Genomic DNA, 22,845 nt, shown 5'->3' with positions numbered 1-22,845 from the left:
CAGGCCGGTTTCGTGCGTCATGCACTCATCAGCTGCTTATATTTTTTATTTATTTACTTATTAATATACAGAGAGAGAGAGAGAGAGAGAGAGAGAGAGAGAGAGAGAGAGAGAGAGAGAGAGAGAGAGAGAGAGAGAGAGAGAGAGAGAGCGAGAGCGAGAGCGCAATTATTCTGTGACCAGGTTCTAAACTGTTCACTTAGGATGTGTCCATGAATTCAGTTGCCTGAAAAAAGGGAGAAAGAGTTTCGTGTTTTATAATTCTTTATATTCTGAATGCTTCTTGATATAAGAAATGCTGACATGGATCAAGGTAAGTATATGAAATAAGCAAATTATCTGCAATTCGGTAAATTGACTAAATATATTCTGATATAAATACAATCTAAAGTAAGATAAACAAATCTGCAGCTAAAAATAAACAAAATCACATGCTGAGTTTATCATTTTTGAAGCATAATAATGAATTTACACTTTCAGCTATTTGTAGATCTGACTTTAGTGATGTCTTTCAAACTGCATTTCATCTCACTCAGCATCACTGATACTAATATTAATACTGATGTTAATGAGATTACTATTTGATTAACGGCATACTTTTTACAAGTTTCCATAGTATAGTATATTAGCCACTATTTGAACATTTTCTTAAGAATATACTTTTTGCCTAGCTTGGTCAAAACCCTTCCGGCCAGCGATTGGTGAAGTACCTCCTGGGTCCGGGTGGTTTTGGCTCCTCCCTTTCATCAGGTTTCTTAGTGGTGGTTACTTTCTCGGCACTGTCCAGGAGCGCACTCAGTGCCACACGGCGGAAGACGTTGCCATGGGACTCCTTTATGAACTGCACCAGTTGGCGGATGTCACAATACAGACCCTGTGGAGGAGGACAGATAGAGGGAGCATGTTAATGGAGGAGAGCAAAAGAGAGAGAGACAGCAAGAGAGAGAGAGAGAGAGAGAGAGAGAGAGAGAGACACACACACACACACAGAGTGAGAACCTACTTCTACTTCCGTTTATTAACTCTTAATCTGCTGTTTATCAGTTATAGTTTGTTCCTATTCAAATTTAATCTACTTTAATTAGATTCACAGCACTCTTATTTTATTATTCTTTATGGAGTCTTTATCCATTCATTATACAAACCGCTTATCCTGCTCCCAGGGTCACAGGATGCTGGAGCCGATTCCAGCAGTAATTAGGCGGCAGAGGCGGGTAGACAGCCAGGACAGACCGCCAGACCATCACAGCGCCGACACAAACACATTCACACCTAGAGACAATTTAGTACGGCCGATTCACCTGACCTACATGTGTTTGGACTGTGGGAGGAAACCGGAGCACCTGAAGAAAACCCACACAGACACGGGGAGAACATGCAAACTCCACACAGAGGACAACCTGGGACGACCCCCAAGGTTGGACTACCCCAGGGCTCGAACCCAGGACCTTCTTGCTGTGAGGCGACCGCGCTAACCACTGCACCACCGTGCCTCCCTTTAAGGTTTAATCTAAGGTTAAACCTAAGGTTTAAGGGTTTATTTCTTATTTTATTATTGCACGTGTTCCGTCTGCTCTATCCTTTTATCATTACCTTCTTTTTATCTGTGCACTTTCAACAAATTGCATAGTATTGTAATGTACAAAATGTGATATATTATATAAAAACACTCATGCTATAAATAAAAACATGATTGAGGACAATGAAATTTCTGACAGTAAAATGAGAAGCAACTCAAGCTAACAGCTATCATACAGCAAATAACCTCTACAAAATGTGAATATTTTTACAGGGAATTGCTAAGCATGTGTGATTAAGTAGGTGTGTGCAGAAGTGTACACAGGGACATCGTAGGCTTATTGTTGCTTTGACATTGTTCACCATTTACAGAATTCCTCGACTTATAGAAGACGAGATGAATATGCAATTTTAATTCAAATCTTAAAGTAAACCAGACATGCTCACATCAAGTATAACTGTTTTATATGAACTCAATGCAACAGATCAGACTCACTGTCATTTATGTTCCAATTTGGTGAAGAAAAATCTGCCCCGGAGTATCAGGGAGGTGAAGATCAACCAATCAATCAATCAATCTGCATATTATATAGTGCTTTTCTAGCTGCAACAGCCACTCAAAGCACTTTACAATTAATGCTGTATGGAGCAAAGCTCAACAGCCACTTCACTGATAATAATTAAGACACACGGCGCTTGTGGCAAGGTTTTTCAAGGCATGCCATAAAGATCCCTCCCTAACAGACAAACTCTATGACTTTTTTGCACGTTCTGAGGTAACAGGCGAGCACAGACACTTCCACCATCACCAAGCAACCAGATTCAAGAAGGCATTCACTAGCCTCAACCCACACAAACCCGCAAGGCCGGACAACCTACCTGGGCATGCTCTTTTAAGACTGCAGAACAGCTGAAAGATGTTTTTACAGACATCTTCAACATCTTGCTCAGTCAAGCAGTAGAGCCCACCTGCCTCAAAAGTGCCAGCATCATTCCCATGCCCAAAAAGTCAAACCCAGCCTACATGAATGACTTCTGCCCTGTCGCCCTCACTCCCATGGTTATGAAGTGCTTTGAGCAGCATGTCATGCAGCACATCAAGGTCCACATCATTGCCAACCTAGAGCCCCCACAGTTTGCATATAGAGCCAACCGATCCATGGAAGATGCAATATCTACCACACTCCACCTCACTTTGTCACATCTGGAAAGGAGGAACACCTATGCTAGGATCCTCTTCATTGACTGCAGCTCGGCATTTAATACCATCGCACTACAACAACTAGTGGAGAAGCTGAGGTTGCTGGACGTGTACACTGACACCTGCAACTGGGTCCTCAACTTCCTAATGCAGGGACAGTAAACAGTCAGGGTGGGCAGCCACACATCAAATTACATCACAGTGAGCACAAGGGCTGCGTCCTGAGGCCCCTGTTGTTATCCGTGCTAACCCATGACTGCATTGCCAAATTTGACACCAACCACATAGTCAAGTTTGCCAATGATACAACATTAGTGGGTCTCATCAGCAATAATGATGAATCTGCATGCAGACTTGATGTGGAGCAAATAACGGTGTGTTGCAAATCCCACAATCTCTCCATTAATATAAATCAAACAAAAGAGATGGCAACTGACTTCCGGAGGGCCTGCAGGCACCATCATATGCTGCTGACCATTGATGGCACCGCTATGGAGGGTCAGTATGTATGTAACTGTTATGTAACTGTTTGCTGATGATTGCTGCCTGTGTATTTTGGCTCACCTGCTCAAAGAATCAGGATGATAATTAACAATTCAAATATATCTCTGTAAAATCAAGTTTGTTTTTATTGAAGGTGGTGCCTGACAAATAAACTTGGCAATAAATAAATAAATATCACTTTACTATCTGTGTTATTATTGTTTATAGAAATTCTTGGAACAATCAAGCAATCCCATTACAGCAACACACAGCATGCGGGTCAACTTAATGTGTTTATTTCTCTGTGGGCCTTTGAGGTGCATGACTGATGTTACACATGTACTGATGAAGGAAAACTGATGTTCACAGTTGTCTGAGTAACTTCAGATGTGAACAACTATTAAAAGTGCATTCATAAATGATTCAGTAGCTCTGCATTCAGCTCAGTACAAAATAAGCCATTAATAATTAAACTACTACACACTGCAGACAGTGCAGTGATTATCAAAATCCAGTGGGACGTTTTCTGATACCAGTATTACTGACTGAGGCTTTGGACGCCAGATTCAGTAGAGAGGGAATAATCAATCAATAGAAAGAGAGCAAGCGAGAGAGACGACTGCACAGCATCATCCACCTCCAACCTCATTATAAAGTTTGATGATGATACTACAGTGGTAGGTCTCATCAGCAACAACGATGAATCATCATAGAGTGGAGGTGGATCAACTGGCAGCGAGGTGCAAAAACAACAACCTCTCCCTAAATATAGAGAAAACTAAGGAGGTTATTATTGACTTTAGAAAGACCAGTGACCACCATACCCCTCTGATCATCAATGGTATGGACGGAGAGAGTCAGCAGTGCCAAGTTCCTGGGAGTTCACGTCACAGAGGACCTCTCCTGGTCATCACATGTCACTGCACTCTCCAAGAAGGCCCACCAGTATCTTCACTTTCAGCGGCGTCTGAAGAAGGTGAGTCTCCCCCCACCCATCCTCATCACATTCTACAGAGGTACCATAGACAGCATTCTGACCAGCTGTATCATTGTCTGGCATGGGAACTGCAAGGCCTCCAACCGCAAATCCCTACAACGGATAGTGAAGACAGCTGGAAAGATCATAGGAACTCCTCTCCCATCCATCCAGGCTATCTATGATACATGGTGCACCCGGAAGGCTGTCAGCATCGTGAAGGACCCCACCCACCCTTCCCACATCCACTTCACCCTCCTACCCTCAGGCAGGAGGTACTGGAGAATCCATGCTGCTGCCACCAGACTATGCAACAGTTTCATTCCTCAGGCTGGGAGGTTCCTCAACAGCTTGAACACTTAGACCTTCCGTAAAATGACTTTTTGACCTTCTTATTCACTGTCCGTGTCAGGTGTGCTTGTGATGTTTAAGGTTTGTGAAGTAATTTTTGTTTTGAATGCACTTGTTGTTTTTAATGTTTACTGCATGTTATTTGTTTTTATGTGGCACTGTGGTCTGTGTGAAATGTAATTTTGTTCCCTTGTATGTATGAGACATACATATGAGGCAATGACAAATAAAAGCAGTCTAAGTCTAAGACAGATACAGCTAGGTAGATAGCTAGACAGATACCTAGATAACTAGCTAGCTAGCTAGCTAGCTAGATAGATAGATAGATAGATAGATAGATAGATAGATAGATAGATAGATAGAAACATCTTTCCACTCATCAATAAATGAATTTCACCTCTCTCACACAATTGTCGGATCTTCTGTGATTCTGATCGTGATTTCAGATTAGTGTACACACAGACACAGACACAGACACAGACACACACATCATCTCCTCACCAGGTTCTCGGGGCTGTGCAGCTCGTGCGTGGTGGAGGTGCAGCGTGTAATAAGGGACTTGAACATGCAGCCTACCACCACTGCCTCCATGTTCTGAGCCAAAGACTTGTTGTCCCCTGTGGTGAAGTTGTTCCCGAAGCCCGCCTTATCTGGAAACAACGAGGAGTCAGGAGAGACCACGTATCACACGGGGGTGGGGGTTGGTTTAGTCAGGAAGGAGAGAATATTGTTTGATTGACAGCTATTGATCCAGCTCTATAATAAAACAATGAGCCCAAACAACAGGGAGGGGTTGGGTGGTGGTGGTGGGGGAAGGGGGGCGGGTGGTGGGGTATCAAAGATGCACCAAATCATAAGCGCATGTTAGGGAGGCAAACTGAAAGGGATTCTGGGTAAGGAGTAAGATATACATGCAAGTGGCTAAGGCCTGCTGTAAAACCTAGGGGAAGCTATTCTCCTGGTCCGAATGGGAAACCAATAAAGACTTAGTGCTTATCTATATAACTGTCGGTCAACAGAATAGTAACTTATGTAATAATTCTATGGATGAAGACCAGATTGAGCTAGATTTTGGAGATGACGACTTTCATCACCTGTGACAAAGTAATGGGTGTGCAGTAATGGAAGCAGTGCCTAAGGAATAATGGTCTGATCAGGGCAGGTGAGGCATCTTAATTGCTAATATTGATTGTTATTAATTATTGATTATGTGTATCTACCGATGTTTCTTTTTTTCGCCCTCCTGGACCTCTCACCTGCACTGCCGTACTCTGCAAGAGAAAAGAGGCGGGGCAAAGGTTGATTGACGTCAGGCCAGCACAGACATGTACGTGGTGTCAGAAAGGACGTGGCATCCCCCCTCCCGAAGGAGGTGAACTTAAAATCACCGTGCACACATGCAAGCACACACACACACACACACGCACACGCACACACACACACAAAGACCACAGAACAGGGGGTGCCCGGTGCACTTTCATAGTACAAAACACTCATCACTTCAGTAACTTGCCAAACTGCATGTTGTACATTTAGTTCCGTTCCCATGTTGTTTAGAAGAAAAACAAAATCAAAAGTTTGTTGTTTCTGTACAAAACTGAATTGGCATGTACAGTTTGTCTCAATGCTCAGCCATACAGCCATTGGTTTGGAGCAGAGATGTGATGGCATAGCTTTTGGATTGGCAAGTGTACGGAATGGATGAGTGAGAAAAAGGAAGGAGGGGGCTGGTGGAGGAGGAAGGGTGGAGGGAGAGAGGGCAAGATGGGAGGAGTAGGAGAAAGAGGAAGATGGGGGGACACAGCAGAGCTGAGAAGCGTGAGGGGAGGAGGAGGGGGAGGAAACATACATAGAAGAGAGGCAGTGCTGAAATGCAAGGCGAGACAGAGTTGTACAATTCAGCTTTGTTAAACGCAAAAGGCTTTTTTTCCTAACTTGTGCAGTCAGTTTTCACACACACACACACACACACACACACACGCATGTGAGTTAGTGTGTTTGTGTACTGTATGTGTGTGTTTGCATGTGTCTACTGTATGTGTGTTCTGTGTGAGTGTGTGTGTGTGTGAGTGCATGGGTATTTGCAGGTATGTCCGCCATGTGCATAGATCTATGTATGTGTACACAACATGCATAAATTGTTTTTGTGCATTTATTTATACACGTCTCTCTTTTTTCTCTCTTTATTTTGATGTTTTTCTTTGTTGTTCCTTTTTGCAGGGCAGGGACAGGGCTAAGCCGCTTCCTGCCGACTTACTGTCAGTGATGGGCTCCATGCAGAAGCCCAGCAAAGCGTGTAGGAAGTCCACAATGTTGTTGAGTGAGTCTTTGTTGACGTACTCTCTCATAGTCTGACGGAACTGCACCTTGTCCAGTTTGTACAGGCTGGTCAGACAGTTCTGCGCCTGCATCAGGAAACATGTCAGAGGGAGAAATATCATGAAGGATTTACAACACCACTGCAAAAACTACCTATCTGAACAAGCAGCCCAGTCCAGTTTTAGCGACATTAAAACCAGAGGAGGATTTCCCAACGAGTGGGATGATAGCACCCGTCTTCTCTTCCGTCTTGAACTGAGTCATGATACATTTCAGTTTAGGTGGAGTGTTCTGCACTTTCTTAAAGTGTTTATACATTTCTCAGAGAAGTTTGGAAACAGATAAAATCACATTGTGAAAATAAGTGAATTTATCTTTGTGAACTGGAAAATTATGTGTCTTGTTTTAACCAAATACTGGATCGAGTGATTTGTTTGGATGGATATTTTTTTGCAGTGACATTGTATCAGGACAGCCTTTTCTCTTTTGTTATGCATGCACCAAAAATAAGTGGTGTGATATGAGCACTCATATTTAGCTCACTTTGTGCGAGTGTGTGTGGCGGGGGCACGTAATTTCACCTGTTTTTTTTTTAAATTATCCACCCCCCCCTTTTTTTTTTAATCCCCAATTGGACCCGTCCAATTATCATTATCTTCTGAGTTGTCCCGGTCGCTGCTCCACCCCGTCTGCCGATCCGGGGAGGGCTGCAGACTACCACATGTCTCCTCCGATACGTGTGGAGTCACCAGGCGCTTCTTTTCACCTGACAGCGAAAAGTTTTGTCAGGGGGATGTAGCGCATGGGAGGATCACACTATTCCCCCCCAGTTCCCCCTCCCCCCCGAACAGGTGCCCCAACCGACCAGAAGAGGCGCTAGTGCAACAACTAGGACACAAACCCACATCCGGCTTCCCACCCGCAGACACGGTCAATTGTGTCTGTAGGGACACCCGACCAAATTTACAGTAATTTAACACTATTGACACTTGTAGTTTTGTGTTTTGTTATGTAAGAACAGACCATATTCATTAAGTGTTAGTAAGGGAGAATAACTCTTCTTGTGGTACTACCACCTTATAAAGTCCATACTAAGCAAAGCATATTGAGATGGTACTACTAATAAGCAATAATTCTGAGGTTATAGAGGGAAAACTCATAGTTAATGGCTTACTGGTTGTATAATAAGGCCATGCAGAATAAGGCATTAATGAGTATGCAATAATGACCAATTAAGAGCCAATATGTTGCTAATTTGCATGCTAATAAGCACCTAATTAATGGTGACTACGTTCCCCATACTAAAGTGTTACCGAAAATTCCTAATATATGTATCCACTACAATAAATTAAGGAGATGCTGAGGGGGAAGTGCTGAAATGAATCTCGGCATCCTGAAGCTCTAAGCCAACAATAGAAGCTATCATCCACCATGCCACTAGTATACATCAGAAACACACACACATAGTATACACACACGCACACAAAATTTAAAAACTACAAGAATGACAGAAAACAAGGAAACCCTGTGACATAAGTCTGACCTGCATCCGGAGGCGGTCTCCCGACAGTCCACGGTGACCTTCTCCACATCCATAGGCGCATCCCAGAGACTTGACTATCTTTATCAGCATGGTGAGGGCCAGACGGTGGGTGCTGAGGCCCGAGCCCTCCTCCTGTTCACAGGGATTAAGCAGAGACACGCTTTATCATTCATATCAAATTATAGAAAGTTGAGTTGAATGTCAAGTCTGCATTCTTTCAATGTGGCACTGTCCCAGATGCCATTCATTTATATGACTGGTCTCCATCACAGCAAAAATTAACTACTCATCATGAATGTTATACATTAAATACAAAAATACATTTTAAAAAAACGAGTATGTCACACATAATACAAACTTAAACTCCAAATTATCTCACTGCGCTGTTTTAGTATAATGGAACCCATCGGTAAACGTCTTTCTGAAATAAATTCAAGTGTCTTAAAACAAATTTCTCATTTCAGGAGTTTAATCCCTCATTTTACCTTTATGCCTTAAAAGAGGTCCAAAATTCAAAACAAAATCATTTAGCAGGTTTGTCATATTTTACAGTGTACAGCTTCTTATCCAGAAGTCTTTTCACAATCTTAAAACCTTGACTCTGCAATTATAAAGTAATTCTGTATTCAACAGATTTGTATCTATCAGTGACCTCACTGTTAACAGACTCCTACCTTACTTTGATTATCTTTGGCATTCTTCATGTCATCCTTGCTCCCCTGCCCACTTCCTCCCCCACTTCCTCCTCCATCTCCTCCACCTCCACCTCCACTGCCACCCACTCCTGCCCCTGGGACTGCCCCGCCTCCCTGGGCCCCGCCCCCTATGCTCTGATTGGCTGCATCTTTGGCCCGCACTTCCTGGTTCTCCTTGTCGTCAGGTTTGGACAGTTTCTTGCCCATGCTCGGCACCACGCCCAGCTGCAGCACACAATCGATGATGTTGAGTGCCACATCGCAGATCCTCGAGCTGATGTCATGACTCAGGACAGCGTACAGTGCCCGCAGGACCGCCTGGGGGGGGGGGGGGGGACAAATGAATGAAATGAGATACAAGGTTAAAAAAATAAAACGGCAGGTAACTTAATCTTAACTTAATCCAGTCCTGAGATCTGTCAAAGGTCATGAAATGACATTCAGAACACAAACTTCAGCGATCCAATGTACATCCGAATGTAACAGAACGGTTGCGTGGGATTTAGTGAGGGGTGGAAGACCAATTTTCATTTTGAGTATTTGAATCAGCCAGTGGGATAATTTCACTTTTTTCTTTTCTTTGTCTTTATTTTGTCTTGTATATATATTCTATTAAGTCTTTTAACGTTTACCTTCCTGTAGCTGTTGATTTTTCCCTCATGCGCAATTCCTTGTATGTTCTTGAACTAGTTGGCAATAAATATGATTCTTATTCTGATTCTGGTCTGCGACTAGTGCAGTCTGTGCTTGGGTGCCTCTAACCACAGCTGGACAACTTCAGAGTACTAGTTCGTAACATGGATATTCAAAAATGGTTGAGGAGTCCGAAGTCGAACACCCAGCAACACTGCCTCCACGTGCAGACAACACTAACGTTACCAGCAGCAAAGTCATTATAAAGACTCCAGCCAAAGTTAGCCTGGCCATCTCAAATTTAGCACCAACCACCAGCTCACTCCCACTGTCTGACTCGCCTCCGCCCCTTAGTCTGCAACTTCATCAAGTGCCAGATGAGCTCAGTAAAGAAGAGCCTGTGCAGGTGTGTCTAAATAAATACCCAACTCCTCTATACAGTGGGGTAAGGCGTTCGTTTTGTAGCACCTACACTAATTTTCATTGCTGTTGCCGGCTCACACTGTAGCTACTGGTGCACCCCCACTAATTTCAGATGCACCCTAAATAATTTTGTTCTAGAACTGGCCTGGTTTGAATGTTTAGGAAGGTGTACTTGGAGGGAAATGGTATTACAGATGTACCAAGGGAATTTCCAAATAAAGACGTATCTTAAAGATGATATGGATTGATGTTTTCACTTCGCATCAATGATATTGGATTGCTGATCACTGAATCGATACATTGATCCAGATCGATGGATCGTTACACCCAAAGTTATTTAAGATTTTTCTAAGAATTAAAGGATTAAAATACAATATCACTGCAAGGTAGCTTGTAATCCTGCCTCTGTTACTGTTTGCTCTCGTGTCAGTGCGCTGCCAAGTTTCTCAGCATGCCCAGTGTCTCGTTTACATAAAGAAACTTGTTGCTGTGGCTGTCTGTGAAGACATTTGGAGAAAACCACAATTCCCACATTGTTTGTAATGATAAATTGTGTTGAACAAAACAAGGATGCCGCTCTGTCACTCGGTTAAACCGTTTTTTGAAACACATGGTATTAAATGGCTTGTAAATGTCGCCGTCTCTGATGCTGGCGACAATGTGGCTGCTGGTGAATAGGTGAGATGATACAAAAAACAGAAAGACAACCAGCCTCATCATTTAAGACTCAATATCACAAATGACATGTGATGAACAGTTTTTCACCCTCTGAATTGGATTGTGCAGGTATAGATAACGAATGACAGAATAAACAGAGAATGAATAGATGGATGGAATTGAAGACATGAGTGACTCACGGTGAGGTCCAACATGCCGTTCTTCAGGATGAAGTTGTTGGTTCCTTCGATGTTCTCACCCTCCTCCAGACAGGAATAGTTGATGCAGGAATCAGTGAGACTTCGCGGCAGGTTGGCACAGGCCAGTGGCTCAGCAGGGAGCTCAGGGACCACCACAGGGTTACACAGCTTCTTCATGTGCTCAGTGAAGAAGTCGGCATAGCCAACATTAAAGGATGCAACCGTGGTGTTGAATGCTGCCATGGTGATGGTGGAGATCTGCGAACGCACTGTTTGGATGGGACAGCAGGCAGCTTATAAAAAATTTAGATACTTTAATCATATATTTTTAAAAATACTTTAGTGTAAAAAGTACTCTACCTTTGGTTAACTTAAAATGTATCTGTAAGCACATAAAGTACATAAAAATACTTATCAAGCCAAAGTCTCATTTAAAATTCAAAAAAGGTATTTAAAATAAGTATCATCCTACATTATTGTTACTAGCTTTTTGCAAAAGTGAAAGTATTCAACAAATCTAACAAATCTATTCAACAAGTTTTAGCATACTATTCTGAAGTTATGCTTTCGCAAGTATAACATGAAAAAACAAATATGCACCTACTTAATTTTGGATTAAGAGGTTTACTCAAATTAAGTTTATCAAAGACAATGTTAATCATTCCCTCCTAATCTTAAATTCCTGACTGTAATTTGGATTTGCGGAATTGTTGATCAGACTCTGACACAGGTCTGCAGTGTCGCTGTGCTTGCATAAGTTTTGCTGCTGTAATCACAGCTTTACATAATCATGCTGTATTTCAGATCTGCTGAGCCATTTGTCAACACTGAAGAACGGTATATATGGTCATTAAGTTTCTAATTGACTTGACAGAGATTTTACAATGCTACATAAATAAAATGTATATGAATTATCATACTGTAAATGGTCTAATCTCTTAGAAATTACATTGTCAACTATAACCCTAAAATGTAAGCCTACACTATAAAGTGTGAGATTTAATCTCTAATAAGTCATTGATTGGTTTGCCTGCACCCTCTAGGAACTACACACTACGCATAGGACATGATGAGGACTGAATAGTTATCAGCTATTAATGCTGAAATCTGTGACTTTTCTCCTTCAACAAATGGTTATATTATACATGGGTGTGATGGAGTCAGATTCCATAATACTGCCAGTCATCTTTACCATGATGGGACAAACACTGGTGCAGTGGCAAACACGTATGTGTTGGAAACAATTCCAGCAGGAAACAGTCTGAAACATGATGCTGATGTGTCCATGACAACCAATATGACTGTACAGCAGTGTTCCCATATAGTCTGATGTAGTTTGTAATACATCAGATTGTCTGTGTTAGCTTTGGTCCCAGGATCCATTTTTACAAGGGTGGGAACTGTTTACTGCTGAGCTGATGGCACGCCAGCCACAATGGCTGCTACACCTTGTTTGTAGTCTCAGAAAATTAAGGTCAACAGGTCTATTTCTCTCTGCCTCCTACATCCAACTGTCACAACACTGTTCTGCAGGAAGACTCACCAAATAATCGTCATGTTTTGAATGGAAAAAATAATCACTTATTAATTGAGAAAAACTGCAGATTGCAGCTTTAAGAGTTCATAGTTAATTTTTGATGATTGTTCTTTTCTGTCTTCTTTTGGGCAAGTTTTGGACACAAACTGGACTGCAAAGTGGAGAGCGACAGAAAACAGAGTTGAGAGAGAGGGAAAGGTTGGAGCTGATCCCAGGATGTTAGATGTAGTTACCCCATGCATTTAGTGGGGTGTAAACCAGCACGACACCCCGTCTTACCCTCTTTGACGGTGTTCTCGCTGTGGCTGTTGGAGTGGTCAGGCATGTCCCTCAGCAAAGAGTGGTGGGAATGGGAGTGCTTAGCACTCAGACTGTCAGCGTCTGCCGTCATGTCTGTGCTTCCCCTCCTTGTGAATTTGCCTGAGGAATGATACAGTAGAAACGTTTAGGTTAAATGACAAATGCGCGCACACACACACACACACACACACACACACACACACACACACACACACACACACACACACACACAAAGTAATGAGTAGAGTTCTGATCCATTGCTTTCAAATGTAGCACCAGGTAACTGGATTTTGGCAATGTCCTATATCGCCAGCCAAAGACCACCAAGGGGCTTTTTTCTTCTTCTTCACAGCGTAGCACATTTAGTCACAAGTCGTAGCTCAAAAGAAGAGAGCTGTTTTCACAGATGAGGCAAAGTAAAATGTCTATTCTTATAGTATGTATGTGTGCTGCAAAGCATTCACTATATTTCCTGGGAGGTTTGGTTTCTGACAGCAGAAAAAAAAATGAATAGAGAAAATAAGACTACTAGAGACCTGATCATACAATATGCCACCAAAATGAATTTAAAGCAAAAAGGTTCCTTGGTGGCGCTTTTAATTTAAAATATCTATATACATCAGAAACCGCTATAGTAGAAGTCCATGCTGAGTGTATCTGGCATTTAGTTTTGAAAATTGTAAAGTATTCCCTCTGTTAAACATTGGGACTAGATTGTTGTATTTTAACACTAATCTTAGTGTCTCAACCATCTTGTTTTCAATTTCTGAACCATTCTTGGAACTTCAGTGAGCATGATGAGATAAAGAAAGAAAAGGAAATCGATTTTCCAAACAACTGCTCCTTAGGTGGGAGCCAGAGCAGAAAGTATGCAGCAGAAACTAAAGCAAAACTTATATAAAGTATTAAGTCTTAAAAAACACTGCCATCTCTATACTAGTTATTTAAGTATGTACCAAGCAACAAAAAAAAGTGGTTTAAAAAAAGTAGCTGAGCCTGGATGACAAAAAATACCCTTTGTGCCTCAAGTGAAATTTCATCACACCTCTCAGCGGGAGCATATAGGAAATACCTATGTTAATGAACTGACCTAATTCACTGGATGACAGGCATCAGACTGACTTAATAAAAGCTCAGGGAGGGGAAAAGGATTGGGGGGGGGGATAACCAGAAAACAACCTGTGTTATGTGTCCTCATATAACACATTCAAATATAGCTGAAGCACGATTCTAAAACATACATATAAGACAGCAGAAAGAGACGGAGCAAAGTATCTTAGACCTGCTGCACAAGTTGTATGCAAGTCTTTAAGTCTAGCTGTCACATAAATATTTACTAAGTCAAAATTGACACCACACATACTACACTATATGTGCACCACTCCTACTAGTAATTACTAAGAACTTAACCTCGTTGTTACTAAATTCTTAAACATACCAACAAGGGGGTGTAGCCGTTGGAGTTAGCTAACGCTAACGGGAAGCTGTAAGCTAACGTTTCGGGTTTTTTTTAATCAAATCAACAGCAATAATACGAATTGACCTAAATTAAACGACAAGAACAAACAAAAGGATGGCTGACTTAGGCCGTTTGGTACTATTATCTTTTCTTTTTTAAATGGCGAAATGATCCGTCGTCAGCATATTTTACACTACTGCCTTCAACGTGGGGCATGGGCGCCTCCGGAGGCAGTTCAGGTCGATGGCTACATGAACGGTTTTTGATTGGCTGCCTGCTCTGACGTCTGCCTAGTAACAAAATTAGACTTAGCTGCGACGTCCATATCTGAACCCAAATTAGTGCATTTCTAGATTACAGTTGAATAGTCAACAATGAGAAAGTGCTAGGTAAGGCCGTTATACTGTCCAGTTTACAAGTAAATACTGTAACGTGCATGGATAAGAAGACACGCTGGCCGCTGGCTGCGGGCACGACGAGGAGGCAAGCGGGGCAGGCTAAGCTAACTGCTAGCCCAGGGCCCTGCCCGGGAGGAAACACCGAGGCGGGCTGGTGGCGGCGGCGGCCTCGCCTAGCGTCGACTGTGCAGTGTTTTTGTCTGCGTTTGTGTCGTCGTATGGAGCGGGGGGGGGCGGTGTCGAAGGTGTGTGGCTGGAGAGCTGGTGTTGGATCGGCTGAGGGAGCTTGGCCTGCTACATCCGATGGGCCCAAGGACCACGGCCCTGCCTTGGAGCGTCGCCTGAAGAGGAAACAGCGAGGGCGGTCTGACGCGGAAGCGGGGCAGGCTAAGCTAACTGCTAGCCCATGCAGACAGTCGTCCTGGCTGGCGTTCGTTCTCTGGACGGTGGAGTTTTGGGACAGTGTTGTACTGGGTGGACTCTGTTCTTGGCTGTTTTTTTTTTTTGAGGGAGACTTTATTGATCGCCGTAGGGAATTTTTTTTTGCTTTGTCTTCTCTGTTTTTGTATGTTTTTGGTGGTGTCTGTGTTGTGGGACTACTTTATTGTTCGCATTAATACAGTGGCCTATAAATGCTACGTTGTCGCTAGAGGGCATTCAGTGTAGTGACAGCGCGTCTGATTGTAGTGTACCCATGTACCAGTCGTTCTCTATTAAACCAGTAAACTTGTATCTTGCCTCCTCGTGATACTGCAACCTACTATACAGTGTCGTTTTTGGATGTGTTTTTGTCTTTTGTGTTGCACTGCTGTGGGCTGAGGGAAACGGAATTTCGTTTCTTTTGTGTATGTACTAGTACATAAGATGAAATGACAAATAAATTGTTCCTGATTCTGGTGTGACTCTCCCCTGGAATGTAACTTGCCATTGTTAAGATACAATTGATGGACCTGGAAGGTGTCATGTCAGCAGGGTTGCCAACGCCTTGAAATGGAAATAAGGAACAAGAGACAGGGACAGAGGTTGGATGGACGGGGCGGCGCGGGCATAACAAATATAATGTGCCCTACACTATACACACACACATATATATATATATACACACACACACACACATATAAAATAAGGAACGATTCCTTGTTTTAAGGAACGGTTGGCAACCCTACGTCAGACAGGAAAAAACGGAGCCGTCATATTTGTGATAATAATTCTCTTAAGGGAATTAGTTTGTCCAAATAGATAATTTATTTTAATGTTTGTAAATGGCAGTCATGATACTATATGGGTAAATGAATGCAGGCATGTCCATTCATCACGCTTTGAATTTTTAAAAAAAGTATTGATTATTTAATTTGCATTCCCTGCACTTGTGTTATCATGAAGTTTTTTTCCCCCTTTTTATTTCTGTTTTTTAGCTCAAGAAAAGGGAAGTTTTGGGACTAATCACAAATTAGTCCCAAAGAGCTTTACAGTCATTGGAAAATACATGCCCCCCCCCCCACACACACACACACACCATCCTTAGGCCCTAAACTTGGATGAGGAAAAACTCCACAAGAAAAACGTTATCAGAAAAAAAATGTAGATTTTAAACATTTACGATGTACTTTTTTTTTAGGCACAATAAGTGCATACACCTGCATTCATTTACCCGTGTTGCATCATGACTGCTGCTTAATAAGGGTGATGTGCAGAGCTGTAGTAACTCCAGAGGTCTAAAGTTGATCAGCCACAGCATGAAGATATGGGAAAGATATAGGAAAGAGTAGTGGAAGCTAGGTTAAGAAGAGAGGCAATGATTAGCGAACAGCAGTATGGTTTCATGCCACAAAAGGGCACTACAGATGCAATGTTTGCTTTAAGAATGTTGATGGAGAAGGCCAGAAGGAGTTACATTGCGTCTGTGGATTCAGAGAAAGCAAACGACAGGGTGCCAAGAGAGGAGGTGTGGTATGAGGAAGTTGGGAGTGGCAGAGAAGTATGTAGGAGTGGTGCAGGATATGTATGAGGGCAGTGTGACAGTGGTGGGGTATGTGGTAGGAGTGACGAATGGGTTCAAGGTGGAGGTGGGATACATCAAGGATCGGCTCTGAGCCCTTTCTTGTTTGCAGTGGTGATGGACAGGTTGACGGACGAGATCAGGCAGGAGTCTCCGTGAACTATGATATTTGCGGATGACATTGTGATCTGTAGTGAGAGTAGGGTTCAGGTTGAGGAGAGTCTGGAGAGGTGAAGGTATGCACTGGAGAGAAGAATGAAAGTCAGTCGGAGCAAGATGGAATACATATGTGTGAATGGGAGGGAGGACAGCAGAATGGTGAGGATGCAAGGATGCAAGCAAGAGAGGCAAGATTGCAATGGTTTGGACATGTGTGGAGGAGAATGTTGAATATGAAGCTGCCAGGGAAGAGGAAAAGAAGAAGACCAAAGAGAAGGTTTATGGATGTGGTGAGGGAGGACATGTGGACATGAGGCTGGTGTGACAGAGGAAGATGCAGAGGACAAGAAAAGATGGAAACGGATGATCCGCTGTGGCAACCTCTAATGGGGGCAGCCAAAAGTAGTAGTAGTAATAGTAGACGTAGTATCATGACTGCTGCTTACAAACTTAAAAACAAAGCATCATTTATTTGTACAAACTAATTCCCTTAAGGGATTTATAATCTTAATAAACATTATGGCTTCCTGTTTGTTCCTGTCAGATATGATACCTTCCAGTGACATCAGTGATAATTCAACATTGGCAAGTTACATTCCACGACAGAGTGTCACCAGTCATTCGTAACTTTATCATTACTTTTGTCTGTAAAGTCCTAACTAAGTTCTTATTATTAACTAGTAAGATGTAAACTGGCAATTTATGAATTTGGGTGGCACCATTTATGGGTCCCCTGGTTCCTACCCATGATGGTGGCCTGCCACCCGCTGCGATCCAGGGCCCGCCGGTCGTCTCCCAGACCAGAGAAGCTTCCAAAGGAGAAGGTGCTGCGTGTCGGGGAGACGTCTAGATGGTCCTCATGGAGCAGGAAGGGGACGCCCATTCGCCGCTGCCGCTTCTTCCCCGCGTGATGGAAAGGGATTGAGCCCTTCCTCTCCCGGTCCTCCCGCCGGTTCTTAAACTGCGATAGAGAAATAATAAGAGGAGGGATCAGCGTTCTCCCGAGAGTCAAAAAGTCGGGTGTCATTACTTCTAAAACAGTGTGCCTCCGATCTGGCCTTGGATCAAATCTTGACATAAAGCTGTCTTCATCGCTTCCTTCCCACCTTTAATCCCACAAATATACATCAAGTCCCGTTAGTAAAATATTTCTGTGGTTTAGGACTTACCTGACAGATGACTGAAATGTGTGTAGGTTTTGAGGAATGTGTGTACAGTTGGGTGTAATTTGAATGAAGGATTCATGATATTGAATTCTTCGGCAATATCGGATAACCGATAATTTCAATGATAATTTCAATATTTTTCATTTCATTGCAATACCAAAACAATGCTTTATTGGAAAATGCTAAGTATTATACTGTCTCCTCAGGTTAAAACTGTTGTAAATGTCAAAAGGGATACTGAACAAGTCAATCCTTCCAATAAAATTTCATGCTAAATGAAAAATAATGTGTTCTCCTAGTAGTTTGAAAAGCCATGTTAACAACACATATGCAACTTTTTTTCCTGATTAACAGCCTCATTTATTTAAAAAAATCCTTTATCACAAATGAACCTTGAAAGACAGCGGCTGCCCTTGAATAGAGCCCACCGTCTGGTGTCCAGAGGGGCTTAATACAAATATTAACAATATTTTTGCAGGTGTTTTTTAGAGATGTCTAAATGTTAGAGTCCAACCTTCTTGAAGATGTTCATGCCGAGGTCAGAGGAGAGGTCAGGGACAGCCTGTCGGCGGAGGTTTGTCAGGGACACTTTCGTGAAGGTCTCCGCACTCAAAGCCTTGCCCTCCTCATTGCATTTCAGGCTCATGTCCTGTAAAGACAGACATGATACAAACAGAGACAGTTTAAATTAGAGTGGAGACAGTGTGCTCTCTCGGGTTAGAATAGAACAATATGAAACGCTAAAGATGGCTCCACTGACAACATGAAACCATGTGACATCATGATGTCAGCAAAACTGGCCAATCTAAGCGTCTTCATCTGAAGATCATGACATCATAAAGAAAATCCACCAATCACGCCTTCAGACTGACACAGCCACAGTTCTGTTAATTAACAGAGATCACTCACAAACTTCACTGATTCCTGAAGCGATGGATAGCATGTGTACGAGCATTAGTAAGGTGAAAAAAAGACCTCCTGCGAAAACAGCATCTTTTGGAATAAACTTTAAAACTACATGTGTACAATTTGTCAATTCAATTCCATTTTATTGTCATTAAAAACAATGTGCAGGCACATGTTAAAAATGAAATTGTCAGTGTTGCTAAATATGAAATGCAAATTATAACATGTGTCTCAGAAGTTGAGATATAGACACCTCCCCATTGTAAAAGACAGGGACCTAGTCTCATTGGTCGAGAGCTTACTGCCCGGCAGCATTTCCAAGATGGCAGCCAAATGACCCAGGTTTCTTTAGAGAGACTCTGACGTGATGTTCAGTGCAGCACACAACAAGAACACATGATGGAGGATGTAACAAGAATTAAATAACAGTTTTCATCCTTCGTCATACCTGGGTTTTGTGGGTGTTGACTAAGGATGGTGTGGCGGCCACCATCGAGCTGCTGCGCGGGCGCGGGAGGGGGGCAACCAGCGGCTCTGGGGGACGTTCTGGTCTCTCCTCCAGGATCTGCCTCAGACGCTGCAGATAAAACATCAGTGCCCAGTGAACGCCCTCCTCCGTCCAGTGCGGCTGAAGCAGACAGCGCAACACCGCTACGTCAAAGTAGGTGGCGTAGCGAGCACGCTGGGCCAGCGAGGGCGGCAGTCCACCCGGAGCCGACGTCCTGAGGAGGAAGAGGAGGACAAGGGAGAGGGAAATGTGTGTGTGTTTTTTTATCATAATTCTCATGGTGTTGGTCATCTAGTATAAAGCGATGATTTAGGTGGAACTGACAACCACGGCTGACCGGGCGGGTTAAAAGTTGAGCAGAGGGTCACGAGTTTGATCCCAGCCATTCTATGCCGTGTACATGTGTTGATGCTGGTTTCATCCCCAAGAACCACAGACGTACACGTCAGGTGAACTGGAGACTGGTTTTGATTTGAAACTTATGAGTGAGTGTGTGATGGACTGGACTCAAGTCAAATGTATTCTTTCTTCTACTCAAAGTATACAGAGATACATTGATAGTTTTTGTATGTAGATTAAAAAAAATCCCCCTCTCACCCTTTTTCGGGTGGTGTGTGTCTTCCTTAAGTTCAGGTCCTCTACCAGAGGCCTGGGAGTTTGAGGGCTCTGCGCAGTATCTTAGCTGTTCCTTGGACCGCACTCCTCTGGACTTTTACTTGACTGTGTGATCAGGGACAATTTGGTGTTGGTACCGCTCCTCCTCCGGTGTTGGTCCGTGGACGTCACTGCCAGCTGTTTCCAGCATATGCCTTCATGAGAGGCAGCTTCGTGCGTTTGATAACTGCTGTTTCTTTTCTTACTATCTCTTCTCTATATTCTGCCCTAACCTCATCGTTAGTTCTGAGTTTAGTATTTACCTGTGGAGGCATGGAGGTGTTTAGGAGAGATGGCAGTGGGGTTTTTAATTAGACTGTTTAACGCAATCTTGGAAAGTGAGAGGATGCCTGAGGAGTGGAGAAGAAGCATACTGGTACCGATTTTCAAGAACAAGGGTGATGTGCAGAACTGTTGATTTAGAGAAAGCATACGACAAGGTGCCGAGAGAGGTGGTGTGGTATTGTATGAGGAAGTTGGGAGTTGCAGAGAAGTATGCAGGAGTGGTGCAGGATATGTATGAGGGAAGTGTGACAGTGGTGAGGTGTGTGATTGGAATGACAGATGGGTTCAAGGTGGAGATGGGATTACATCAAGGATTGGCTCTGAGCCCTTTCTTGTTTGAAATGGTGATGGAGAGGTGGAGGGACGAGCTCAGGCAGGCGTCTCCGTGGACTATGATGTTTGCGGATGACATTGTGATCTGTAGTGAGAGTAGGGACCAGGCTGAGGGGAGCCTGGAGAGGTGGAGGTATGCACTGGAGAGAAGAGGAATGACAGTCAGTAGGAGCAAGATGAAATACATATGAGTGAACAAGAGGGAGGACAACGGAATGGTGAGGATGCAAGGAATAGAGGGGAAGAAGGTGGATGAGTTTCAGTAGAGCTGCAGTACTCCGAAGACAACACCTTAGTGTCCCTCGCAGAAGAGGAACTACAGAGCATACTAGACGCCTTTGCAAAGGCATACAAGCAGCTTGGCCAGGCCATTAACATAAAAAAGACCCATATCCTCTACCAACCCTCACCCAACAGAAATAAGTCTGCTCTGCCCCCATCCATCTCTGTAGACAACACCAGACTCGAAAACGTGGAACAGTTCCCATAACTTGGCAGCTTCTCTCTTCCAAAGCCAAAATTGACATTGCAATATACCATCGTCTCAGTTGTGCCAGCTGGATCTTCTGAAGACTGAGTAAAAGGGTTTTTGAGAACCGCAACCTTCAGGCCAGAAGAAAAATTCTGGTGTACAGAGGGGTATTGCTGCCCACCCTACTGTATGGGTCAGAAACCTGGACCACATAGAGCAGTCCCCTGAAAGCCCTCGAGACATACCAACAGTGACGCCTCAGCAAGATCCTAAATATCAGCTGGGAGGATAAACGCACTATCGCACAACATCAGCTGAGATGGACTGGCCATGTCCTCCACACGTCCGAAACAAGTCCTTTACTCTCAGCTCGTGACAGGACACCGTGCCCCAGGAGGTCAAAAGAAGCGATATGAAGACAACATCAAGGCCCACGTCAAAAGGTTTGGCATCGACCTTCACACCACAGGGAGGCCTGGAGACTGGCTGTGTGTGAGGGTGCTGAGCGCTACAACCATGACCTCCATCATGCTGCTGAAAACAAGCGCAGACTCAGAAAGGAGCGAGTTACCAGAAAGACCCAAACCACATCCTCAACCACTTCTTCACACCCTTGCCCACACTGCCCCAGCATATGTGGCTCCAGGATAGGCCTCTACACCCAGCTGAAGACCCACAGGGACCCAGGAGGACAGTCGTACTCGACCCCGAGTAACAGCCAATGATGACGATGACATGTATAGCCTATATGTATTGTGTAACTGAGAACAATGCACCAAGTCTAATTCCTTTATGTGATCATATTTGGCCAACACAAACTGACTTGAAAAAAATGATTATTGATTAATTGATATGAAATTAATTTAATTGAATTCACAAAAGAGCAGAAAAGTGTGTTTGATAAAGACATAACAGAGTATCCTTCTGTGGTCAACCCGGCATGCTGACCTCACCGTCAGGGGGCAAACGAAAATACCCCCACCACCATAACCGCCCTGGCCACAGACCTGGGAGGCTAAACAGTAAGATGGGCAGGATGGCTGGGGTAATTAATGACCCCTGTCCTGAATACCCTACCGGAGGGCCTGTATTTTTACCCCTGATGTGGTCAGACATGATGAAGCAAAATGCTGGCTGTTATTTCCTGTGGGGAGGTCACACGAGCAGCTGGCTGACCCTCTGAGAGACAAATGAAATCTATCAAGACACCACACCCCTCTACAGTTAACACAGTCTTCTTATTGATGGAACGATGGATGGAAAGACAAAAGGACAATGCCGGTGCAGAAGATAAAAGCCACCACAGGGGGACGGACGGGAGAGTAAGAAAAGAAGAACTGATCTGCCTCAGTGACCTTATTGAACCTCATTACCAACCGATCAATGGTGATCGATGTAGCTAGCTCAGGATGAAGACTATTTAATCATGTAAACACTAACATTTCTATGCAACACAAATACATGTCCATTAAATAAGTTAACAAGAATGTGAACTGTGTTGTAGCAGAACTACAACATTTTACAAATACATTTTAACCCTTTCTGGGTCAGTTGTAGGACACCTCTGACCAAAACATTAATTCATTAAGACATGACTTTTCAAGTCTATGTTTACGAAGTAAATATCCATGTCCATTCATGTGTACACACGTGCTGACGTGTGAACACAT

At 43.3% G+C, this 22,845-nt stretch overlaps 1 protein-coding gene across 1 annotated transcript in view; it reads right to left on the bottom strand.

The window, feature by feature from the left end:
* The window catches only part of LOC130131608 (protein unc-80 homolog), a 106,067-nt gene that overhangs the window by 66,516 nt on the left and 16,706 nt on the right, over positions 1 to 22,845 (bottom strand). Inside the window, 11 exon segments of the mRNA XM_056301372.1 lie at positions 711 to 874; positions 5,031 to 5,179; positions 5,750 to 5,800; positions 6,787 to 6,934; positions 8,392 to 8,520; positions 9,060 to 9,404; positions 11,000 to 11,268; positions 12,816 to 12,956; positions 17,596 to 17,812; positions 18,532 to 18,666; positions 19,372 to 19,645. Coding sequence (XP_056157347.1) covers positions 711 to 874; positions 5,031 to 5,179; positions 5,750 to 5,800; positions 6,787 to 6,934; positions 8,392 to 8,520; positions 9,060 to 9,404; positions 11,000 to 11,268; positions 12,816 to 12,956; positions 17,596 to 17,812; positions 18,532 to 18,666; positions 19,372 to 19,645 — 2,022 coding nt within the window.

This window comes from Lampris incognitus, chromosome 21, assembly GCF_029633865.1.
Source record: "Lampris incognitus isolate fLamInc1 chromosome 21, fLamInc1.hap2, whole genome shotgun sequence".
NCBI lineage: Eukaryota > Metazoa > Chordata > Actinopteri > Lampriformes > Lampridae > Lampris > Lampris incognitus.
Note: the sequence above shows the minus strand (reverse complement) of the source record. Positions and strands in the feature narration are given on the sequence as shown.